Source organism: Papilio polytes, unplaced genomic scaffold (assembly GCF_000836215.1).
Source record: "Papilio polytes unplaced genomic scaffold, Ppol_1.0 DF824069.1, whole genome shotgun sequence".
Taxonomy (NCBI): Eukaryota; Metazoa; Arthropoda; class Insecta; order Lepidoptera; family Papilionidae; genus Papilio; species Papilio polytes.
In genome coordinates this window covers 736,864-750,387 of record NW_013525135.1, presented here as the reverse complement: position 1 = coordinate 750,387, position 13,524 = coordinate 736,864, and the positions used below count along the sequence as shown (strand labels likewise).

The 13,524-nt window shown below is 36.8% G+C and overlaps 2 protein-coding genes across 2 annotated transcripts in view; one reads left to right on the top strand and one right to left on the bottom strand.

Annotated features, from left to right (window-relative positions):
- Positions 1-1,862: 1,862 nt before the first annotated feature.
- On the bottom strand, positions 1,863-3,946 carry LOC106100080 (odorant receptor 49b-like). Its single transcript, XM_013278816.1, has 6 exons — positions 3,932-3,946; positions 3,099-3,850; positions 2,929-3,028; positions 2,694-2,798; positions 2,348-2,503; positions 1,863-1,913 (listed from the first exon to the last, which is right to left on the bottom strand). Exons 1-6 carry the CDS (start codon positions 3,944-3,946, stop codon positions 1,863-1,865), a joined length of 1,179 nt encoding a protein of 392 aa, XP_013134270.1.
- A 4,710-nt stretch (positions 3,947-8,656) lies between these two features.
- Positions 8,657-13,524, top strand: part of LOC106100079 (signal recognition particle subunit SRP72) — a 10,584-nt gene continuing 5,716 nt past the window's right edge. The window contains exons 1-9 of the mRNA XM_013278815.1: positions 8,657-8,781; positions 8,994-9,228; positions 9,598-9,742; positions 10,094-10,284; positions 10,826-10,963; positions 11,284-11,416; positions 11,668-11,844; positions 12,766-12,924; positions 13,496-13,516. Coding sequence (XP_013134269.1) covers positions 8,679-8,781; positions 8,994-9,228; positions 9,598-9,742; positions 10,094-10,284; positions 10,826-10,963; positions 11,284-11,416; positions 11,668-11,844; positions 12,766-12,924; positions 13,496-13,516 — 1,302 coding nt within the window. The 5' untranslated portion in view covers positions 8,657-8,678. The remainder of the gene's footprint in view (positions 8,782-8,993; positions 9,229-9,597; positions 9,743-10,093; positions 10,285-10,825; positions 10,964-11,283; positions 11,417-11,667; positions 11,845-12,765; positions 12,925-13,495; positions 13,517-13,524) is intronic.

The window sequence follows — 13,524 nt, the reverse complement described above, 5'->3', positions numbered from 1 at the left end:
ACGATGACTTCTAGGAATCTTCAATTCGCACGGAACGTCTTTGCCGACTTGTAGTTGCCAATTACTATAGATTTATAATAAAACATTTTAGAATATCTATTAGGAAAGATGTAAATTTTTTTAACTTATTTACGTATTTGAATAACACTTCATAATATTGATTAAACAAACTTGTTAGTGCACCGATCATTCTCCACTACCTGGAATATCTAACTCGAATTTGCAACGGGTTTGCGATTGAGTACTCGACTCGACTTCAAATCGATTATCGAGAAATGCGAGCTTAATTTCAATAAAGTTTGAGTAGCCGACAACGAGCGGATTCATAAGCTCCCGGAGAGTTAAACTCTGTTTAGATAATGTTCGGATTGGTTTACCGTTGAAATGTTATTTTAGCAGATATGCATATTTATGATAAGATTTGAACAGCATTTCGAAAGCATTTTAAAAGACATCGATACAACAGTAATCGATACGAAATGACATTTGAAGATCTGTTTAAATCTCATTTAGACAAGAAAAAGTATTAATGTAATCCAATCTATAAAAATAGTCCCGTTCGACTTGTAGGAGAAGTTTAAAGTTGTATTGTTTAGAAGAATTTTCAATTTCGTACCACTCGTCAGGAACCAGCCACTGTCAGAATTAACATACAAATGGTTTGTGATTCGGCCTCTGTCGCTTGTCAAATTATTTTGCTAACTTCATGGATTTATATGTAAATTTCCGTAGGGCGAACTTAATGAAAAAATTACTTCATAAACCTTTGAAATTTTAGAAAGAGAGAGCAACATATTGTCGGTATTTGTGTATGTTTAGAATACTTAGAAATGAAGTTTAAATAAAGTTTGTTTTATTACGTGTTCCCGCCTTTTCACATATTTTCGGCGAAAATATTTCGCTATTAAACGTTAAGGAATGTAAGCCGGTCACTCCGAGGGACGCGCGGATTGGCAACGCCGCGCTACACCGTGCGGGCTGGCAACGCCGCGCAACATCGCGCCGCCATCGCCAAGTTGACGCGCGGGCGCAGCGGTAGCTGGGCTTCGCACTCATAGTTTTCACAACTGATGTATAGTTATTTTCATTACGTTAATTTACTCCGTATGCATTAATTACTTTGGGCATACATTTTATTGTATCAGCTTGTACCTTCGATAGTTGGGCAAGATTACATATTAACGTTATCTAATCCCAGAAAATAATACGGTCGTTGGTGACGACAACGAATAATTCGCGAACTTTTTTTTGGTTGAAAAGTATATTGTTCAACGGAAACATGTTCTTGCTGTTCGTGCGTAAAAAACATACCCACATTTTATGTCCTTCTTGGCTTTGAAGAAATTGTCAAATTTGTCTATCAGTCCATTTACATATAAAAAAGATTAATTAAATTTGTTACAGACTTCTCGACACTGTTCTCCGACCAAGTGCAAAAATATTAATTTGAACTTATTCACTCTTTTTCGAAAGTTCACAGGCTTGTAGATTTACAAATACCAACACATCATGAATTTAGTGTTTAAGACATTTTAAGGCATAGAAGCAAGCAAATTAAAAAAAAAACTACAGTTAAAACAGCTAATTTCTTTACATATAAACAACTATTTGCAATTGTTTGCCAAAATAATTTTAATCCTGCATCTAAATACATCAAGGTTTACAGAGCACCTATGACACGTAGACAGGAGTCAGGAAGGGTGCCAAGCGACGCAAATATTGAACTAGAAATATTTATCTGACTCTCGTGAAATGTCACACAAACATATCTGCGGTACTTAATAGCAAACACAAATAATGACATTGTTTTTAAACATTAATAAACTGTAATTATGAAAATGTTTAAAACAAAACTGAATGATTTAATTAGTCTTATTCAAAAGCGTGTAGAAACTATAGCTTGTCCTCAAAATCTGTGAAAATAAAAGATGGATTAATAAATCATAATCAAAGATTAATCGAAAATTAAAAACGGCTCAACTCACGTTTTTATCCTCCGGTGACGGCACCGACTAGTTTTAGACCTTTCGGGGGTCCTTCTTCACGTCGCGCCTCGCACTCTATGTCAGTGTCAGACCGCAAACAAAAGCTAACTAATACTCGCCCTGAAGCAGGAGCCCCGAAGGGTCAGAAACTAGTCGGTGCCTTCACCGGAGTACAAAAACAAGAGTTGAACAGTTTTTAATTTTCGCTTAAAGTTTCTTGGAGTAAAAGTACATATCTTCAATTCGTTTTCTAAACCCTCCCTAGACCCCTCTTTCTTCCTCTGTCTCAATACTTGTCTTAAAACATTAACTTGCACAATCATCATTGAGCTCTGTAAATCTTTTTTTATTATAGTACTTACAAAAACAAAAGTGGTTAGTGACATCTCGTTGAATGGTCCAGCTTTGAATACAAGCCTGTTACTCAATGTCAGTCCAAGGAGGTGAATCTCTTTCTGTATAAGTTTATCACATTTCACCCAATCACTTTCGAAAACGCCGTAACTCACCTTCAAACTCTAAAACACGAAAAAGTCACGAAACGTAATTAAAGTAGCCTTTACAAAGTAAAGTACTTAATACCGTAAATTCTTTTTGATTTACTCTCGTTAAAAGAATAAGAAATATTTTCAATTTCTCCATGATCATGGAAATAACAAATCACACGTAATGCTTTATAATTCCTCAAGATTTTAGTGCCTTACTCACTTCTTCAGTTACCTCGTTGCTGAACCAATAAAATAATAACAACTGTATCAAGCAAGCCACCACGAACAAACAACTCGATATAAGCATCGCCAAATCATCTTGCACCTGCAACATACGTATAAATATTATACCAACACAGTCACAAAAAAAAATACAGGCAGCGATGGAAATGAACAAACTAAATTAATTAAAAAAGCAAAAATAAACAGCATTTAAGGAAACTAATTCTACTAACTTCAACAATCTGGATGATGCAAACTCCCAAATTAACCGAAATAACTATCAAATAGACAAACATTACTTGCGATATCAAACCATTGAATATCCTTTGATGCCTACAAATATATCAAAAATCATAAGTGGCTTGTCATCACAATCTACATTTCAAAATTCATTTCCACTTACTTGACTAATTCAACGTGAAATTTATGACAATTTGCAATACTCCGATGGGTTTCTACAGTGTCAGATTTTACAACTTCCTTAGCGTGTGACCGAGACATTTTCAGTTGACCAGCAAAAAATATCATAATAGAAGCAACCATTGTATCCCAGCCTATAACGTAAGCACTAACAATATGTCCTAGAATCGTTTGTATCGCCATTGAAATGTAATAACCTGGTGGTTCACCGCCAAAAGGAACAAACCCATCGAAAATATTTAAATATATACTAGTGCCATTTTCTATTATTCTGTTTTTGGCATAAGGTTCGGAGAAAATACTGAAGTTAGAAAAGAAAGCCAACGCCCAGAAGAAATAAGTGATCCGACGATTGCGTTGAATATAACTCTCCACGATTGTGATCATTTTTTCTTCCTTTCCTTCTATTTGTTTGCATTCTACTTGGGATAGAAAATTAACAAGCGAAGACCAAGTTTTAGATTCCCTTCGGAAGTAGCAAGCCTTTACAATACCAAGATGGAAAGGTACATATTGAAGAATTAACTGTATCGATTCTATTTTGGGATATAATATACATTTCATATACTGAGATGAGAAAAATGCTACAATAATGTAGAATATAATCATTTTAAGACGCGTGAATTGAGTTTTTTCATCTGGCTGCCAGATACCAGTTAGACCTAACAGATAGAGATGTGGACCCAGAGATGGATGTTTAGAATTGGTTAGAAACTTAAACATTTTCAATAGGACCTTTCGCAATCTTGTAACAATTAGAATTGTCTGGTTTTAAGTACGTCTTTTACAATAATACAAATTTCATAAGGTTCTAACCATCTCTTGCAACATTAATTGCTCTGTAGTTAATTGATGTGTGAATTTGTAATAGGTCCGGCAATCTGTCGCTATTTAATAACAGGTTTGACCGTTGGCTATTACTCGAATATGCATGAAATCCTGTAAAGTTACGTATTTAATATCTATTCCAAACTTACTAACGTCCTTGTTAGTACAATTCCGCTAGAATTCCGAAGAAAATTAGGTTTATTTCTTCGAACGGTATAAATATTTCAAATATTTATTTTTAAGAGAATAAATGCATTTCACCCGCTGTCAATGACGTCACGGTGTTCAGCTCGGGACACGACGCTGGCTGTACTCCAAGCAATGACGTAAAGAATACTAACTGTTCTATCAAATATAGGAGTGGAACCACTGACGTTAGGACTGGAGGTTAGAATTTCATACAAACTGATATTATACCTTTAAAGTCCACTGTTGTAAGAATGCAAGAAACCTTCGTTACTAGATTACATAGCTGAAAATAAGGTAACATCTCCGGAGCCACTGGCCTTTCTGTAAGCAGCTTGGATCAGTATATGTATACATGCCTTTTAACATATTTTTCTATTAGCCATTACATTTCAATACCTTATCTTAAACAATAAATACTCCTACATACATTTTGGCCTTCCTCTACTTTCTTGTGACGTGCTTTGTATGTATAAAATAACATTCTCTAACCCACTTTCAGAAGTAACAAGCGCTAAATCTTGCAACAGAGAAAACTCCAGCAAAAGCTTGTTTAATATAAATTGCACTTTGCAAAATAATTAGCGGCGCCGTAGAAGCTGAGTAAAACCTATTTGTATGATAATCCAGCGCGGTGTGGACCTTGCTGTAGCTAAACGACCTGGTAAATAAAAAGTTGTCGCGACCGGCTAAAAGTTAAACAGTATGGTAACGGAAATTTATTTACTAAAGTTTCCGTCGTCCGTCTTAAATTGTTAAACTGCCTAATTTACTCTTTTCATTATTTTAAATTAAGCTTTTTTCTTTTTTATATTATAAGGTGGCAAACGAGGAAATGGCCATCTAAATCTGCCGAAATGATGAAGCGACCGCTGTCCATAGACATCCACAATTGCAGATGCGTTGCCTACCCTTAATCAACGGAAGAGGACGCACACATAAACTGGATATTTCACCTTTCTGTGCGTTTCTTCCGCTGTCAGATCCAGTTTTTCTTCTCATCCTTTACACCTAAGAGAGAAATAGAAAGGAAAAGGGACATGAATTAGTCCTCCGGCAATAATAAATATCCAAACGGAAATTCTGTAAACAAGACGCGGGTCTTGATGTTTTACGACTGATATAAAATACGAAAAAGTAGCACTAATTATTAGGGCCTGTCCCACTGACAAATAGAGGCTCAGATAGCTTTATAATGTCGTCAATGTCTGATAAAGTAATAAAATCCGATATTTCCATCACATATTTTACACGTTGGATTGTTATCAGACAATTTACAATTTGGTGGTACAGGACCAAAGTGTAATACATAATATTTACACTATTCAACACATGTAGGTAAGTTGAAGCTCTTCATTTTGAAATATAGTAAGTTAATATTAATAACTAAGTAACCGTTCCATTCGTATCAGGTTGTTTTACGTCGTCACTCGTCAGTGTCACATTCCTAAGGGATGAGAGGGACACGCGAACACGATGGCTTCGCGCTAACTGATAACTATAACCTAAAATTTTACTTAGAAGTTATCGCGAAGTGTTTTTTTTATGCTTGACCTTTCTAAAATTTTTATTTAATTAATTGTCAAAGTGGTCTGGGGTCCACGAAAGATTAGGAAATGTGCAATGGCGAAATAAAAAGTTGATGGTTTATAAGTTAAGAAGAAAATTACGAGTATATACCAGCTTGTATAACACTGACTACTAATAATGGATAGGCTTTAAGCAGTGGTATTTTGTGTTTATTTGATTTCGCCATTTTAGTACTGTTGATCGCTATTTTAAAATGGGGTAACCACAAAAAAACTTTCGGAATCTCAGCTATGTCTCGAATCGATAGTAACCACAGTAAAGTTGGATACGAGCGCAATCGTGGATTCTGTTACTGTTGTACTGGGATTCCAAAGTTTTGTGAAACGGATCGCAACGCTTAAACACTGGCCGGTAAAGATATACGTTTAATCCAGTGATTTAGTACAAGTTTTAGTTTTCCAATTACTGTTTAAACAATTGGATACTTTTTTACTTAACGTATCACTGTCTCTTTCTCCTTGACTCCTTCCGCATGCAATTTAAAAAAATACTAAGCAGCCTAAGTGTTCTTGCAGAGTATCTCTTACATGTATGTCAAATTTCATCGAGATCTGTTTAGTCTAGGCTACAAACACTAAAAAACATCCATCCATCTAAACATTCGCATTTATATTATTAGTAAGATTGCAATGCCTGCAACCTTAACGTAAATATTATATTGCGAGAAAGCATCAAGGATATAAACTTTTATAGAATTTTCCTAAGACTTGTAATTGAATTAGCGACGTCAATGAGATCCTGTCTGGTATGAAAGGACTTCTACCCCCTCCCAGGTCTCGGACCCCTTAGATGACACCCGCTGAGGAAATTAGCGGAAATGCTGTTTGTTATTTCGCTTATTTCTTCTCTGACTACAAATTGACTTTAATGTTATGACAAGTTTATATAAATGACATGGACATATAAATGCTTATTTTAGCACTAACTAAATAGAAATATAAAATAACTTTGTCCACAAAAACATTGGTAAATGTAATATTTAAAGAAACAGAAACTGCAATAGAAATTAGGTGAAAACTAACAAACAATATTTAATGTAGATTTTTTTTACAATAAGCTTTTAGCACTCGACCACGAAAGTATTATGACGTCATAAGGCACAACAAACATACATGTAGTTTTCTGTATAACTAGTGAATAGTTTGTATCGCTTATATTAAATTTTTCAGCGTAGGCGAGGGTCGCAATACATATGGGGCTAGAGAGGATACGTGTATTATTCCGTCCCAGGCTGATAAATTGCGCGGAATTTGATTTAAAAGGGTCCCGCCGACGTTGCGACGTTTAACACAAACCATTCACACATGTCGACTTGCCTATAAAAACTAAAACAATTCAAAGAACACACAGAAATTAAAAAAAATACACATTTCGCGTGGTTTCTTTTTATTTATTTTTTTATAGATGTGCCAACCATTTTAATTTCCCTACACTTCAATCCACAATATCGAGTATCCGAAAGATTACAAAATTTTCGTATACAATAATGACAAAACCGGAGCACATCTTAGTTCATAAAAGATATTTGGACAACAACAAAATAATGTAATGTTTTGTTATTTGTATTGAATTGGAAGTGCGCTCAATAAAGATGCGATCGCGTCCGCAGTCAGCAGAGACAGTGTCCGTGCTATGAGCGTTTGTGCGGACCGTACCCACGCCGGAAATTAAGGGAAATTAAACGCCAATCCTATAAAGAAACTGTGCCAATACAAATACTAAATGACTAATTATTTTTAATGAAAACTTCTTACTGAGATATCCCATTTGTGATTATACTTCATGTAATGTTTTCTCTTTAAATATTATAGCGTCGTTATGAAACGTTTCCAAATATTGTATTTTCTCTTGAAAGTGAAGGCCGTAATTCACACTTGGCCAGTACAGTTGAGCAGTAGTGCAGATTCAACTCACTCAACAACTGGCAACACTAACTCCCGCCAGAGAATTCATACAATCCTTGCCTGTCCAAATGTTTCACTTTTAAAAGTCGCAAAAGCTTTTAATAATGTTAGTTATGAGGCAACCTAAAGTGTATTTTTTTCCTTTAATCCTGATTTCTTAAATTATTAAATAATAGATAGGCTACTTAGAAAACAAAATGTAACACTGAACTATTAAAATTTTATGTAAACACAAACCTTCTTAAAGCCAAATCGATATTTACGACTCCCACGGGAGGAATCTATCCGTCCTTATTCATCGCCCGAACTTTTCAAATACCATTTTATAAACCTCCCAAGCGAAAATGCAACCGTCATTATAAGTTGGAGAGTTAGCCGCTTCGATGCTAAGAAATACTTTAAACTAACTCGATTCAGATTGAATCTAAACTCGATACCTGTCTGCTTGAAGATAGAATTGTTGAGGCGTTAAATTTAAAGTTTTAACCGTCTCTATTTAGAGCGCAATACGGCAAAACATGTATGAGTTTAGAGAAACGAACTCAGTGGTTTTAAGATTTTCAGGTTGCTTCTTTTATATTTGTATGTTTGTGATATTTTAAAATGGATATATTAATCCAATGTCAAAAATGAAGAACTTCTACTCCGAATAACACTCTAACTTAGATATGTGAGATCATACTTTTTAACCTCATTTAGACTTATGATAAATAATTTACCACAAATAGGAAAATAAACATAAATTAACCAAGAGTAAGTTTTTGTATAAATTTACTTTTTTAGGGGCGTTACAAAAGAGACGAGAATGAAATTGCGCCCACATACACTCACTCGAAATTTGCTCAAGACAAACTAAGGTAAAATTTTTCAGTGATTAAATCAATCATTTCATATTGCGCTCTCTAATTAAAATACAATGTGTTTTATTGTCTTGTTTTATAAAAGTGCTTTTTTTTATTTTTTAAACTTAAATAGTAAATTCGCTAGTTTCTAAACGCATCATCAAGTGACGAAATCCATGACAGCTCAAGTGCCAACTTGCAATCTGTCAAAAAATGTCAGCCAACAAGGAAAGTAGCCTCGTTCAGGGCTACATTGAATTAAATAAATTTTGTCAAAGCGGAGATTATGAAAGAGCATTAAAATCTGCGGGGAAAAGTAAGAACAATATATAATTCATTTAAATTTCTCATATGTTAAGTCTTTTATTCATAAATTATTTGTCAACATCTGTGCATTTCACGATCGTCTACATTAAAATTTACAATTCAAATTAATATATTCAAATTAAAGAAATCAAGAAAACGAAGCCCCTAATGCCATAGGATCATAAAATGTAACCATAAAAAAAACAACCAAATTTTTTTCAGTCTTGCAGATATCCCCAACGGAGCAAAAGGCGTTCCACTGCAAGATAATCTGCTTCATTCAGCTCCACAACTTCAAGGAGGCATTGGCAGTTCTTAACAACCCTAAGAATGCTGCTCTTGCTGCGGACTTGCACTTTGAGAAGGCTTACACACAGTATCGTCTCAATTGCCCCAAGGATGCTTTACAGACTGTGGATAATGCTCCCGAGCTGACACTCGCCTTGAAAGAACTAAGGTATGAAAAACTAAATACATTACAATACATACAACTAGCTTTGAATTATTATCTATCAAGATATAAATCACAATATCATTTGTAATTCACACCTTCAAAACACACGTCACATGTCTCAAGCATAAACACACACCACTAAGTAGTGTGTGTTTACGCTTCATTATATTAGTATAGATAATTGTTTTGTCAATCATAACTAGCAAAAATTTAGTATACACAGTGTAAAAAACTCAAAATTTGAACTAAAGCTTATTTGCTTTTAAACCCCATAATTGTTTTGTGAATCATAAGATTAATTTATCAATATTTAAACAGTAAATTATTATCAGTTACAACACTGGCCTTATAAATAAATGTAATTCTTTTTAGGGCTCAAATATTATACCGTTTAGAACAGTACCAAGACTGCTACAACCTGTACCGTGATATTGTGAAGAACACCACCGATGATTATGAAGATGAAAGGAAAGCCAATATGTCTGCTGTTGTGGCTAACCTGGCCGCATTGAACCCCGTTAGTATATGCATAGTTATATTTTGTAATGATTACTTTAATGCAAGTGAGTGTTGGTGCCTCTGGGGTGAAAGGGCTGGAATTGTATTCCACAGATCCACAGGTCCTGGGTTTGAATCCAACCATGTACTAATATGATTTTCTATTTTTTAATTTTGTATGAACATAATTTACATTCTTATAGTGAAAAAAAAAACATTGCAATACACAATGCACAATATCAGTCAACAAAGTCATAGTCATTCCTAACTTAGGATACACTCCTGGCTTAGTAAAGATGTAAAATGAGCTGGTAATGATGACTATAAGACAAATTGGTCATTGTCTCACATTAAGCAAAATCTTTTATAGAATGCAGAGTTGCCTCAATTTGAAGAGAATACATATGAGCTGCAATACAATGCGGGTAGCACACTTGTAATGCGCGGTAAGTTTACTGAGGCATTGCCGGTGCTGAAGCGTGCGGAGCAAACATGTATGGAAAGTGTGCTAGAGGATGGCGGCACTGAGGATGAGGCTAGAGAAGAGGCCGCTATTATCAGGTGCGAATTTAGTTACTGTGGGATATATCTTTTAACAGTAGTATTGCCTGCAATTATATATTTTACACTTCGATGAGTATCCATGCCCAAGTCTGTTCTCTGTCTCTGAAGTAGGTAAGGGGCAGATTTGGCAGGGAACGAATAAGGTAACGGAAATAACCTCTCCGTGCATACCCTCCTGTTGATTAAAGGAATTAACAGATCTGCAAATGTACATCTTCTTTTTAATGATCAAGCGGCCACCTGTTTTCGCTGAAATGGCGATGCGATCGCTGCCCATAAACATCCACAATTGCAAATATGTTGCCTACATTTAATAGATGGCGGATGAGACGCATATAAAGAGGATATTTCCCCTTTAAATACGCCTCCCAACGTCAAATTAACTTTTCCTTTCCTCTAAAGAAGAAGGTGGAAAGGGACTAGAATTAGGTCTATGTGTAGCCGTCGCTTTGGTATTTCAGTGAATTCAGGTCACCGAATACTAATATATCACCTAATACAAAAAATGACATATAGTAAGTGTTGCGTTGCATATCAGGGTGCAGCAGGGGTACAGCTTGCAGTGCGCGGGCCGCGATAAGGAGGCTGCGGCGCTGTACCAGGCCGTGTTGCGCGCGCGCCCCGCCGACCAGGCGCTCGTCGCCGTCGCCAGCAACAACCTCGTTGTTATAAACAGGTACACCACTAGCGACCTCAACCTCGAACCCCCTTGAAGATTGATTTTTTTAATACTTATTTATGTTAAAAGCAAGTCCCTCTATTTATAGTTTATAGATGTTGCTTCAAACTTCGTCCGAGTGAAATAAAAAATAATAAAAAAAAACATAGCCTATGTTACTAATAACATTGCTTTTTAATGGTGAAAATTTTTTTTCAATCTGTCCGGTAGTTTTTGAATTATTTCGATCCAAAAATACAAATCTTTTCTCCTTGTAGTATAGATTAGTTGTAAAGATAAAAAAGTGAAAGGATTCTTACTAGTGACATATGTAACAGGGATAGCAACGTGTTCGACTCCCGCAAGCGCATGAAGGCGGCGACAGCCGACGGCCTCGAGCACAAACTGACCTCGCGACAGCGCGCCGTCATCGTATACAACCAGGCCATACTGGCCATATACTCCAACCAGGTGACAACCAACAACTAAGTAACACTAGACTACAACAAGGTAGCACCAAACTACAACTAAGTAACATTTAACCAAATCTAGGTAATGCTAGTCTCTAACACTTGACTACAACTAGGTATTACTAGACTACAACTAGATAACACTTAACTACAACTAGGCAACACTCGACCAAAACTAGGTAACACTAGACTACAACAAAGTAGATAGATTTTGCAAATATTTTGGATATCAATTGTTTTTGTGTTTTGTAGCCGGAGTTCTGCAAGCAGTGCTGCGTGAAGCTGTCCCGCGAGCTGGGGCAGGAGGCGCGCGCGGCGCTGGTGGAGGCGGCCTCGCTGGCGCGCGACGGCCGCCGCGACGCCGCGCTGGCCCTGCTCGCGCGCCGCCCGCACCACGCGCTGCCCGCCGCGCAGATACTGCTCGCACAGGTACGACCACCAGCAACCATCCACTAACCACCATCAGCAACCATCCAACAACCACCACTAGCAAACATCCAACAACCACCACAAGCAAACATCCACCAACCACCACTAGCATCCATCGAACAACCACCACTAGCAACCATCCAACAACCACTACTAGTAAATATCCACCAACCACCACTAGCAACCATCCAACAACCACTACTAGTAAGCATCCACCAACCACCACCAGCAACCATCCAACAACCACCACTAGCAAACATTCACCAACCACCACTAGCATCCATCGAACAACCACCACTAGCAACCATCCAACAACCACTACTAGTAAACATCCACCAACCACCACTAGCAACCATCCAACAACCACTACTAGTAAACATCCACCAACCACCACCAGCAACCATCCAATAACCACCACTAGCAACCTACCACCAACCACCACTAGCAAACATCCACAAACCACCACTAGCAACCATCCAACAACCACCACTAGCAACCTACCACCAACCACCACTAGCAAACATCCACAAACCACCACTAGCAACCAACCACCATCTTACCACTGCAGGTTCATTATACACATATCTTTAAATCTCTGGCTGATATATGAAGACATCACGATGTCGTTATCATCGTAAAGATCTCAGATAAATGTACAAATTTTGAAAATGGTAAAACAATGGTACATGGTGGAATTCGAACCCAGAACCTGAAGATAAGAAATGGGCATCATCTTCCTAGCCTTGCCTTATTCTGATAAGATTCAATAACCAGGTTTTTGTCTTCCAGGGTAATCTTTCATCAGCCACTTCTTTGCATCCATCTTTCTACATAAATCGATGCAAAAAATAACTTTATTTGTTACCCACTTGTACAGTATACAAATTAAAATATTAAATCGGCAGTTATTTTGTATTGCAGGGCGACAGGAAGGCGGCCATCAAGGTGCTGGAGGAGAGCGAGGTGCGCTACCGGCCGGGGGTGGTGGGCGCCCTCGCCACCCTGCTGGCGGCGGACGGGGACCACCACCGCGTCTCGCAGATGTTCCTACATGTTTACAATCACTATAAGGATGATTTGGTCAGTCTAGAAAGTTCTTTGTTGCTGGAACGTGATCTGTTAGTTTATAGAGTTTTTTTCTAAGAATGATGGAGATTTGAATGAATAATCATATGTGTATTATAACTGGTTTCATTCCGGGAGTTTGTTTTCGTGGAATTAACAAAAAAAAACACAAAACGATGTAGCCTATGTGTTCTTTCATACTATCTCTACATCGATACAGAATTTTATTGAGATCCCTTTAGCTGTTTAATCTACAAACTAACAAACATCCAACCATTTGAACTTTCGCAATATTTTAAGTGCGAATGTTTAAATGGATGCTTGATATTGACATATGGATCTCGATGAATTTGACATAGGTAGAGAACGTAATCGTAAGTAGTCTAGAATAACACATAGCAAAGAAATATTAAAAAAAAATGGGAACTTATTTGAATGTTTTTAATAATACATTGTAAATAAAGCTCGCGGCAAAGTCAGTTTAAATATGAATAGTTTTAGAGGTAGGGTTTATATTAAGAAAGTATTGTGTCATCTCTAAATTAGGGCTGCCCGCCCCAGTGTTAACATAATAAATTGATGGCAGGTGTCGCCCGCGCTGCGCGAGGTGTGGCG